This window comes from Stenella coeruleoalba (assembly GCF_951394435.1).
Source record: "Stenella coeruleoalba genome assembly, chromosome: 7".
NCBI lineage: Eukaryota > Metazoa > Chordata > Mammalia > Artiodactyla > Delphinidae > Stenella > Stenella coeruleoalba.
The window spans coordinates 78369026-78380636 of NC_137153.1; the positions used below are offsets into that span (position 1 = coordinate 78369026).

General features: G+C 38.3%; 1 protein-coding gene across 1 annotated transcript in view; it reads left to right on the plus strand.

The window, feature by feature from the left end:
• OSTF1 (osteoclast stimulating factor 1) overlaps positions 1 to 11240 on the plus strand; it is a 52110-nt gene extending 40870 nt beyond the window's left edge. Inside the window, exons 9-10 of the mRNA XM_079926848.1 lie at positions 1286 to 1384; positions 7659 to 11240. Of these exons, the coding sequence (XP_079782974.1) occupies positions 1286 to 1384; positions 7659 to 7717 (158 nt within the window). The 3' untranslated portion in view covers positions 7718 to 11240. The remainder of the gene's footprint in view (positions 1 to 1285; positions 1385 to 7658) is intronic.
• The last annotated feature ends 371 nt before the right edge of the window (positions 11241 to 11611 follow it).

An 11611-nucleotide genomic window follows, 5' to 3' on the forward strand; every position in this document is an offset into this window, starting at 1 on the left:
CTACTGTGTATAAAATAAATAAGCTACAAGGATACATGGTACAACACAGGGAATATAGCCAATATTTTGTGACAATTATAAATGAAATATAACCTTTAAAAATTGTGAACCCCTATGTTATATACCTGAAACTTATAAATATTGTACATCAACTAAAAAAAAGGAAAGTATCATTGGCAAAAAAAAAATCAAATTACAGACTAATACATGGAGTATGATTTTGTGTATATGTCCACATATGTCTGTGAATGCATTCTTGCACATAAGGGAGATGGGAACTGATGCCCACTTGTTGGGAATGGTCACCTCTGGGGAAGGTAGAAGGTGGGGAAGGAAGGGGTTAGTTGCAGGCTGAAATGAGACATAAGCTTTTGTTCAGCATACATCTGTATTTTTGAATCTTTGACAATGAGAAAGATTTATGAATTCTGATGTAATTTATCACATAATAAAGACAAGGAAAAAAGGGAGTAGAAGATGGGCTGTGGGAACAATGGATTGCCTCTAGATTTTAGTGTTACTAATTCTGCTAATAAGCATGAGAGTATACTTAAGATAAATATTAATCTCCTCAAGCTCAACTTACATGGTCTTTTCTAAAGACCTTCTTGAAAAGAAGAGGCAAAGGGTGTATTGAATTTAATCTCCAAAAACTTGTGCCAAGGCACGTTGAGTCTAACTGATTTACTGCCCACAGGGACAGTCAACTCCTCACTGAAAAGTTCACATGCAATTCTATAGGGACTCGAAAGGAAGGCTATATTTTAATTGTGTATAATTATTACAGGTGCAGCAATAAGCTCCCTGATTAAAGCTGCCAAATATGTTATTACTGTTTTGAGAAAGTTTTACTGTTTGGAAAGAGCCTAGTTCGGGGCCAGAATGGTTCTCTAGTTAGTTCTGCCAAAAGTGATTAGTTTTGATGGAAAGAGGATTGGCTGCTATATAATTAATACTACTGTTTGTTATATAAGAAAGTTGTTAAGAGAGTAAATCCTAAGAGTTCTCATTACAAGGAAAAAAAAATTTTATATTCTTTTAATTTTGTATCTATATGGGATGATGGATGTTTACTAAACTTACTGTGATAATCATTTCATGATGTTCGTAAGTCAAATCATTATCTGTACACCTTAAACTTATACAGTGTTGTGTGTCAATTATATCTCAATATAACTGGAAGAAAGAAAAGAAAAAGAGAAAAAAGAAACTAAAAAAAAAAAAAGGTTTGGCTGCTACTATAGAGTCTTCAAAACACCTAATTTACTTTCTTGTGTTGGGGAAGGTGCTAGAACAGACTTAAGAAACAATGAGAAGAAGCTGGCCCTGGACATGGCTACTAATGCTGCCTGTGCGTCTCTCCTGAAAAAGAAACAGGGAACAGGTACTTGATTTTAATCCTTCTTCCTCCTGATGCCATCATGACTAAGAGTTATCGATTTAATATTAGGGAAGATTTTTTCTTGGTAAATTCTTCAGGTGATTCTGAAGTTAGATTTTACATCCTTGGTCTGAATCAGAACTTCAACATGGAAGAATACCTTTATGCAAACAAATTTGAAGAGACATCGATTTTTTGCTATGATTAGTATGTTTCTTTTATTCCTTGCAATCCAGTTCTAATTACTTTGCTTTCCATTACAGTCCTTATCAGAGAACCATTGTTTCCATATTCTCATTTCAGATTTGTTTTTATGAGTGGTTATCACTAAATATTTTTTAATTATGCATTCAAGAGCTTTATGATTATATTTTGTTTCTATTTTAAATGAGGGTATCAAAATTGTTTGTAATCAAAATTTTGTAATCAAAATTATTCTAGCCTTTGTAAATGTATCGGTATCTCTTCACAGTTCTATGCGTGGTTTTTTAAAGATAAGAGTGTATATTCTTTTTTAAAAATTAATTTATTTTTGGCTGTGTTGGGTCTTTGTTGCTGCGCACAAGCTTTCTCTAGTTGCGGCGAGTGGGGGCTGCTCTTCGTTGCGGTGCACGGGCTTCTCATTGCGGTGGCTTCTCTTGTTGTGGAGCACGGGCTCTAGATGCGTGGGCTTCAGTAGTTGTGGTACACAGGCTCAGTAGCTGGTGGCTCGCGGGCTGTAGAGCGCAGGCTCAGTAGTTGTGGCGCACGGGCTTCGTCGCTCCGCGGCATGTGGGATCTTCCCAGACCGGGGATCGAACCCGTGTCCCCTGCATTGGCAGGTGGATTCTTAACCACTGCGCCACCAGGGAAGTCTGAAGATAGAGTGTATATTCTTAAAGATAATATCTATTGATGTAGGAGAAGAGGTTTGAAAAGTTCACATGCAATTCTATAAAAATGAAGAGTTTGTGTGGTGGTTTTGAAAAGGTGTTAAAGGAAATAGAGGTGTTAAACACATTTGCACTGTTCGTGATTACTATTCAGAGATTGGCTGTTGATTAGACTTCTCAGTATATAGCCTGCTGAATGTGCTCCCCTAGATTCATTCTAACATGGTGATTCCAGAAAGGAGTACTGGGAGTGGCGGGGTGTGAACTCTGCCACCTCTCCTCTGCCACCTCTCCTCTGTCCCTCTTTCATTTATCATCAGTCTCCTGGCCCATGAGAAACCCAGAGAGGTAGAAAAAAAGAAAGGTGGAAGATGCTTGGTTGGAGGGAACATTTGATCTCTTTTTTCTCACTTCTCAAGCCTTATTCTACTTAATTATCTCCTGTTTGGCACTTTAATTCCACTTTGAAGTATAAGCCTGTAATGGATACATTTTTACTGCCGTTTTCTAGAAAGGAACTAGTATAATGGAGGATTCACCTTTTGCAAGTCTTTGCATTGCTACTCATCATTCTGGACTCTTTTAGTATCGCTTTAGAGTGTGAAGTTTAGACTGGTTCATGTTGGTGGAGAATCACCAAGACACCTTTTTAGAAATTTCCATTATAGAGGCTAAGTGCATGTGTTTTCATTTTATCCTTAGGGTATTATTATTTTCAGAGTTCTCCAACTTGGGTAATGAGATGCTCATTTCTGTTTCTATCATTTGAATCAAATTCCCAGTAATGTTTGAACCCTTGGAAAACTTATTTCTCTCTCAGGTATCCCTTGATTTATGAGAAGAGTCAATATTATGCTGTCCCATATTCCATTTCTAGCATAAGCAGCAAAGTATATCAGTCCCCTGGTTTCCTGCTTTAGTCAATTAAAGAAAGCAAACAGCCCCCCTCTCTTTGTGGCTTACCAAGGGAACTTCCCAGAATCATCTTCCTTACCTATCATCAAATTCCCATCATAATTCTCACAAATCCATTGTTCCGTTTGTCCCTTATTTCAGATAAGTGTTTGTTCCAGATTCTTATTTAACCTCAGTTCAGGTATAATGTAAACTATTAAGCAGTTAGGGACTTCTTAATTATTTAAGCCATGAATGTTTGCTGGCAGAGCAAGTCTTTCTTTAAAGTAATTACTCATGCATAGATGTGTATAGGGTCTACCAAATGAGTGAGAAAGTGTTTACCAGCTGAGTGGTGCTCCCTAGCTACATTTTGACTGAGAAGCCGTATTTGCAGCCATGTGGTTGAAACACTTTTACTTGAGGTGGACCTCTCACGCCCTGCGGCCTTGGTTGGGTCAGGAAGAAGGACTATGACCTAATTTCCTTTCTCTGCCACTGACTTCCTGCCGCTATATGGGCACCTCCAAAACATCCTGACTGAGGAGTAAGGTTTCTTATGAGCTAACGGTTATCAGAGTCTCATGCACACTATGAGTTTGATGGTGACAGACAATGAAACTATCACACCTGCTCAGACCCCAGAGAGCTACACCCAGAAGCCTCCACATGAACAACTGGAGCTGGAAGAGGCAGGTGGCAAACTTTTCTCTTTTTCTCCTCATTTTTCTGTAGTCTTTGTAGAAAAGGGCAGGGACGTTGGTGTTCTGTTTCTCTGTTTACTCCAAGTTTCTTTAGTTTACCTTCCTAAATTTGTGCTCTACTGATTTCAGTAATGAGGTAATTAATCTTGGGGCCTGGCACACAGAGCCAAGAAATGAATCTTCGTATTTCATTTTTCATGTTACCTTTTTCTCTGTTTTCTTTTTCTTCATTTGCCCAATTATCCAGTTTAAAAAATTTTAATTTGTATTTTGATCGTCGTTGGAATGAGAGTTTGAATATTTGGCCATATAGCAAATTGCCAGCATGAGCTCTAAGCCAGAGGAGGTATATTCTGACATCGTGGTCCACTTTTAAAAGCACATCTTGAGGGCTTCCCTGGTGGCGCAGTGGCTGAGGGTCCGCCTGCCGATGCAGGGGACGTGGGTTCGTGCCCCGGTCCGGGAAGATCCCACATGCCGCGGAGCGGCTGGGCCCGTGAGCCATGGCCGCTGAGCCTGCGCGTCCGGAGCCTGTGCTCCGCAGCCGGAGAGGCCACAACGGTGAGAGGCCCGCGTACAGCAAAAAAAAAAACAAACAAACAACAACAACAAAAAAAACAAAAAAACCCACCACATCTTGAATTTCTTATAAGGACAAAATAATTTACATGTTACAGTTACCATGAAGGGTAACTTTAGGATATAGGGTGGGGTCAAGGCATACTTGAGGATTGAACCTTTCAGTTCTTTTTCCAATTTTTAAAAACTAGGGTATAATTTACATTAAGTAAAGTACATAAATCTTAAGTGTACATCTTGATGATTTTTTTTTTTTACTGTGCTTACACTTTTTTTTAAATTCATTAACCTGATTTAATCCACAATGAAATTAACCTTTTTTTTTTTTTTTTTTTCCGGCCGTGCCACACGGCATGCAGGATCTTAGTTCCCCAACCAGGGATTGAACCTGGGCCCCCTGCAGTGGAAGTGCAGGGTCCTAACCACTAGACCGCCAGGGGATTCCCACTGTGCTTAAACTTATTAACCATAACCCAGATGATAGAGGACATTTCCCACACAACAGAAGCCTCCCTCAGAATCCTCTCCTTCTCTCACTATAGATTAGTTTTGCCTGTTTTCAAACTTGATATAAATGGAATCAAACAGTGTGTGCTTTTTGGTGTCTAACTTCTTTCACGTAACACGTCTATGAGATTTTACATGTTATTGTGTTTATCCCTCCACCGTTTGTTTATTTATTTGTTTGTTTGTCTATCTAAGTTCTGGTGCTTTGGAACATGTAAATCCAGGGCAGTGAGATTGAGAAAAAATATGGAAGTGAGGTAGGGGAGGCTGAGAAGCACTACTAGGGGATACATTACCATGATAGTCATGCCCCAAGATGGGCTATGAAGATACCGCTCATTATCAGCACTTGGCCATATGAGAAGTTTCCAGAGAAACTGTGCCTCAGAGCAGTCCACAGAAGGAAGGAAGGAGAAGTTTATTTGCCTGGCTCTCACTTTCTATTTGGTCAGAATTTGCACCGTGGCCAGTCATCTTCCTCTCGCTTAAAGCAAAGTGCCAAAGTAACCATTGAAGGACAAGGAATATCTCCAATATTGAAAAACACAGGTTTGTAGTAGCAAAGTAGAAAGGGGAAGAGCTATGCTATTTGTCTTTTTGTCTTTAGCTTAAAAGGCTACTTTTACCAAGTTCATGGCCAGTCCTGAAGTTTGTGGATGTGTATGGAACAGAACAAAATACCTTCCTCCCAGGTCTCCAGAACTCCTCTTAAGGAGAATGGAGAAGAGTACAGTCAACCCGGAGACTTCTAATAGTTTGGAAGCTGAAGTCGTTGAAGGCCACCTCTGTTCTGCGTAAAGCCACTTGTTCTTTTACCTTTCTTTCTCTCTTGTATAAGATAAATCGGTTTCTATATCCCTGCCCTCTCCCCTGCCCCTTCCTTTTTTTTTCAGTAATCATTTTTCTAAACCTATGAAGACTTCAAAAAAACTACAGTATCATCAAACGTCTTGTGATGGTCTAAATTTACCATTTTCTCTTACATGTTTTTTATTCTTTGCTTATTTATTTATGTTTTTTTAAGTAGGGTCCAAACTGATAGCTATGTCTCTTGTTTCTTTGTTTTTCAATTAATGTTTCCTTTCCCTCTCCTTTTCCTCTTTGTTTAGCCTTGCAGTTTATTTGTTAAAGAAACTGGACCAATTTCCCTGAATTTCCCAGTGTAGACATTGCATGCATGCATTCCCATGGTGTTGTCATGCTCCTCTGTCCTCTGTATTTTTGTCAATTGGTGTTACAGCTAGAGGTTTGATTAGATTTGGATTCTGTCTATCATCTATCTACCTATCTATCTACCTATCTATCTATCTACCTACCTTAGGGATAGAGGGAAGAATACTTCATAAAGAAAATTGTGTTCTTCTATCAGAGGCGCATAGTATCTGTTTGTCACTTGTCCTGCAATGTTAGCATCCATAGATGATCATTGTCTAGATTCATTATTTCACTAATGGTTGCAAAATGGTGATATTCTAATTTTGTCACTCCTTTCTTGGTTATTAGTTGGAACATTCTATAAAGAAAAATTTCCCCTTATCAACTCTTTGGTTACTCGAGCAATAGTTTGTATATCAGGGGCAGAATAAAGCCTTGATTTTTATTTACCTTTTAAGAGTTTTCAAAATAACCTGCTGGTTCCCTGTTATTTTTCGAAGGGGGCCAATGAATTCTCTTTGGTGTGTGTTGAAATATTTGCTGTGTTTTAATCCAGCATAGTTTCCTTACTGGTAGCCTATCTTTGGCTAGTGGAGGTCTCTTCTGGTTGGATCCTGAGCCCTTTTAAAATGATGCTGTCTTTGCTAGGATCCTTGTTTTATGGCATAACAAGAGGTTTCAGGTCTCTCTTTTACAGTTTCTTCCCCAGACTTGGAATCAGTCATATCTCCAATGAGCATGGGCTTATAGTATTTAGAGACCATGTTCTGGGTGCTATGTATAACATACATTTATTGAGCTCTAACAATGTGCTTATACTTGCATTTCAGTTTTCCCCTTAAAACTATACCTCGTGTAACCTGTTGCTATAAGAATTTGACTAGACAGTTTGAATTTGACTGGACAGGTGAACAGTTAAAGATCAGATGTCTTCCTTTTGAACTCTGTTTAAGGTTGACTTAACATTTGATGGGGTTCAGCTCTTTCTATTTTAAAACTTTTATTTTTCAATTCAGTTTCTTTTGCTTCTGAGTATACTTTATCAATGTTTTCTAAAATGAAACTGAAGCTTTTGTGTTTTCATTCTCTTTCTTTTTCTTTTCCTTTTCCCCCCCTCATTAGTTATCTTTCTACCCAGTGACCTTGCCCTCAGGTAAGGCCACAGGTTGTCGACTGACTGAAGCCACCTGTGCACTTGTCATTGGGAAAGGAGGTTGGATGCACAGTTGTCAGGGTGGACGGGCTTCTGGTGTGTTCCACATTGGTCATGGTGCATGTGGCTGTCGTATTTTGTTTAAGGTAGACTAATGGTACCTCAGCACCATGTGCTTTACTTTTCTGCATGTCTAGGTAACATGCAGACAAATGTATTTGTCAGCCTCTGTGGCAACAGAAACTAATCAGTTAGACTGGAAAGCAAAAGTAGAAAAATATCCTTGGAGAAAATACAACCCGTAGGTCTGAGGGAAGATTACAGTGTTTTGAATTGTCAGGAGCTTTGAAAGTGAAAACAAAATCTGAGCCATTTGTAATTTCTCTGTTTTGCTTTTCCCCCATTCCTTTTAGATGCAGTCCGAACATTAAGCAATGCCGAGGACTATCTTGATGATGAAGACTCAGATTAATTCCTTTCCAGAGCTTTGAGATCTAAAACTTGTGTTGCTTTTGCCATTTCAAAACCTTGTCTTTGCCAGAAGAGTGTTGGTAACTGTAAAAAAAGAAAAAAAAAGTCTATATGAACGTGGCAGTATTGCACTGTTTGAATAAAACATGGAAATGAATAGGTCTCACCTTCAGTTTGCCAATAAGTGACTGGATATTTTGCTGTATAAAGTACATTTTTGTTCACCAGAGTAGAACAAGAAGAGATTATTTCTATTTATCAAGCTTAAAAGAATTTTAAGAAATTTTTTCTTTAAAAAAATCGGGATTTTTTTTTTTTAAAGTTCTTTACCTCAAGGATTGAGATATTTTGAATGGATTTTTCAAGGGGGGAATGCTTATTATAATAATAAACTGAAAGACTTAATAGAAAATCGTCAGCTATTCTGACAAAAATAAACATTTTAAGAGACTTTATTTCCTTTGTTTTGTGGTATCACTCTTTGCTGGTAAATAAATAAAGCTTTTTATATTTATATTTAGGTAAAGACTGATTTGATTTTTTAAATAACATTTTGTATTATTGGCACAGAAGAATCATAGTAGCCAAATTTTCTTTCTTTCTTTTTCTTTTTTCTGGATACAGTGTATTTTGTTGATGGTACATGACAAAGTAGGGCTCCCTAAGCCCCTCCCCTTCTTTAGGGGGTCTGGGATGGAAATCGTGTGGAGGTCGGGAGATTCTCAGTGTCTTGGGGGATCCAGTTGGCATAGTAGCCAAACTTCTGTTCAGCCTTCTATATCTGCTTTGATTAAAGTGAGGACAACAGTCATTGAGGAGATACATTTCTAATAAAATATATAAACTTTAATAATTATGAGACTTTCAATTTTCTCTCCAATGTTGGCCTTAATATGAAGAAACCCAGCAACTCATTAAAGTTTGCTTAAGGTTTAAAAGATTAAAAAATTGATTTCCTTATTATGGAAGCTGCTATAATTTTTCATAATGGAGTAGCGTTCAGTTTTTCACTTTGGTGACAATTATTTTCTCTAAACATGGCTCTACCTCGTAATGATCTGGATTCTTTTGCTAAAACACCAGTTTAACATTGCAGGGAGCCTTCTGTACTACTGAAGTGACACTTCATTTGAGATTCTAATCTTGTATCACTGCAGTGATGATATTAGAAATGACACAGCCATTGGCATTTGCCCGGATTCCAGGCCCCAGACCCAGAAGTATATTTTGCAAGAAGCCTTTGATGCTAATTTCAAAAACACACATTGGTGAAGAGAAGACAATGTCTGAAGAAGGAAGTGGGTTAGCTCAGGAAATGAATAACTGCCTTTAGAGGAGTTTCCTCTGTCTGTGACTTTGGCTTTTCTCTCTGTGGGTGCTTTGAGAAAGGATACCCTGAGAAGCCTGGTAGAGGTCTATCAAATACCCCAAATACATTTTAGTAGAAAGACATCTGTACAAGTAGTAACAGCGGAAGATGAGCACAAAATCTAAAATTAGTATTTTATTTTCAAAACAAATGTGTAAATTTTAATTAAACATTTTTATTGCTTCATAAGCATAAACTTGAATATATGAAATTCTCATTGAAATTCTGTTCCCACAGAACCTTTTAAGGATTTGTTTTTTAAAATAGGGCTTGTGCCTTAACAAAAAGCTTTTGGAAATCTCTCACTTTTTACTCTTGTGTACTTTGGACCGGGGGTAATCAGGATAGATGCCAACTAAGCACTCAATTTTTTTTTTTTTTTTTTTGCGGTACGTGGGCCTCTCACTGTTGCGGCCTCTCCCGTTGCGGAGCACAGGCTCCGGACGCGCAGGCTCAGCGGCCATGGCTCACGGGCCCAGCCGCTCCGCGGCATGTGGGATCTTCCCGGACCGGGGCACGAACCCGTGTCCCCTGCATCGGCAGGCGGACTCTCAACCACTGCGCCACCAGGGAAGCCCCACTCAATTTTTTTTAACATCAGTAGAGAGAACACAGTTTGTAGGAATATAGATATGTTTTATGAAAATACTACGTGCTTGTTGTAGACTTATAATGTATATGAGGAAAAGAAGCCTCACTGTCATTGCTTTTAACATTATCAAAACTAAGAGAATTCTAGAAAGTTGGCCAACTATGTATAGTTTTTTTGGCAGTGGAGGGTAGACTTAGGTATATGCACAGTTTTTTTGGTTGAAACAGCACAATGCATTTGGCTGTGGTTGAAACTCCATGGGAAAATTTACTTTGCTGCTTGTTTATTCAGTCTAGCTTATCTGAGCTTTTGCAGAGATTGTTTAATGCTGAACTCAGCAAAAAAATTCAGTTCCAGGAACTTGCCACCACTCTGACTCTGTGCAGAGGAGAGCTTTGATTATATTCTAGAAATGACTTTGAAGGTTTTGCTGTAACCCGAGCTTTCTGACAGTCACCGTGGCCTGAACTCCTTCCCAGACACTGCATCCTTTACATAGAAAATGCCTTTCAGCCCCTTGGGCAGTGGGAGACTTGTCCAGCTATAGGCCCAGTAACCTCATGCAAAGAACAGTTTTTATCATAGTTTCCCATTTTAGTTTCTTTCTGGAACTGGTGTCTTGCAAATTATTTGTTGCTAGATTGCCGTGCATTACAGTTGTCAGTTTCTGTTTTTTCAGTGACCACCCCCATTGGCTGCTTTTTAAAATAGGATTGGGTATGTTGTTACCCAAAGGGAAATGTTGAGCAAAGCAGTGGTGACCGTATTTTTTTTAATCTTAAAAATCAAACTGGAAATAATGCTAAAACTGAAATCTGAGATAATTTTAGGCAGAGTTGGAAACATAATGTTTCCATATAAACTTTCCTCATAACTGTTCTTTATTGTGTAGAATTTCTGATTTACTGATATTTTTTCTTTTGTGAATCACGTATTTTTCATCTTTTCTTTGTAAATGATGATTTCTGATAGGCTACAAGAGCCTAACATTTACATCTGACCATCAGCATTTCCCTGTTGACTTTTTTGTGTTTGTTCTCGTGAATTTTATGTTGTAAATATGTGTGTAGCAGTAATACACAGATAGCCATACATTGTGCAGTCAAACTTCGAAGTGTCTGATTACTAAAAGTTGAGGTTTTGGTGGGAGAGGTATTGCAAAAGATTTTGCTCTCTCTTTTTAACTGAAAATATAGCTTTGGTGAACAGTTTTCTTAAATGAAGGAAAAATTACAGACCACAAATTTACGGTTTCTGTCTCCTTATTTCTTAATAACAAGTCTGTACATCTTCTCTCGTAAAATGACATAAAATTAAATAAAACAACCATTTATTAAATGCCTACTCTGCTAGTTCTGTGCTAGGTACTTTCATAGACTTGATGTCACTTGATCCTTACAGCAACCCTGGGGCGGCGAACATTAACGCCCCTACCTTTTTACAGAGAAGCTGAGGTTTGAAGAAGTTAAGTAAGTGGCTCAAGGTTACACTGCTGGAAGGTGGAAATGCAGGTCTGGCCGACTCCTGAGCATGAGTGCATCTGCTGCCTACTGCAACTGACAGGTGACGCCATTCACGTGCTGCCAGAAAAATATGTAGACAGAGACCAGCTCCTTTTCCAACTCAAGCTTTGGATGTAGTATCTAATAAATTGAGCTAATGTAATTGAATGTGTTATTTAAACCAACCCTCTAAAAAACCAATTTTTTTTTAATAAAGGATCTCCTTTTTTTTTCCCCAGAAAAATTTTGGCAAAACTTTTTGGTTCCCAGTAACCCTGAAGAAATATGATTTAATGAAGCAGGTCGTACCCCTAAGTTTCCAAAATTTCCAACTCAATGCATAGCAGAGTATGAAAGAAGGAAAGTCTAGAATAGCAGCTGTTCATCTTGCTCTGAGTTTGCATTGCTAAATTCAACATTTCCCTGAGAGTC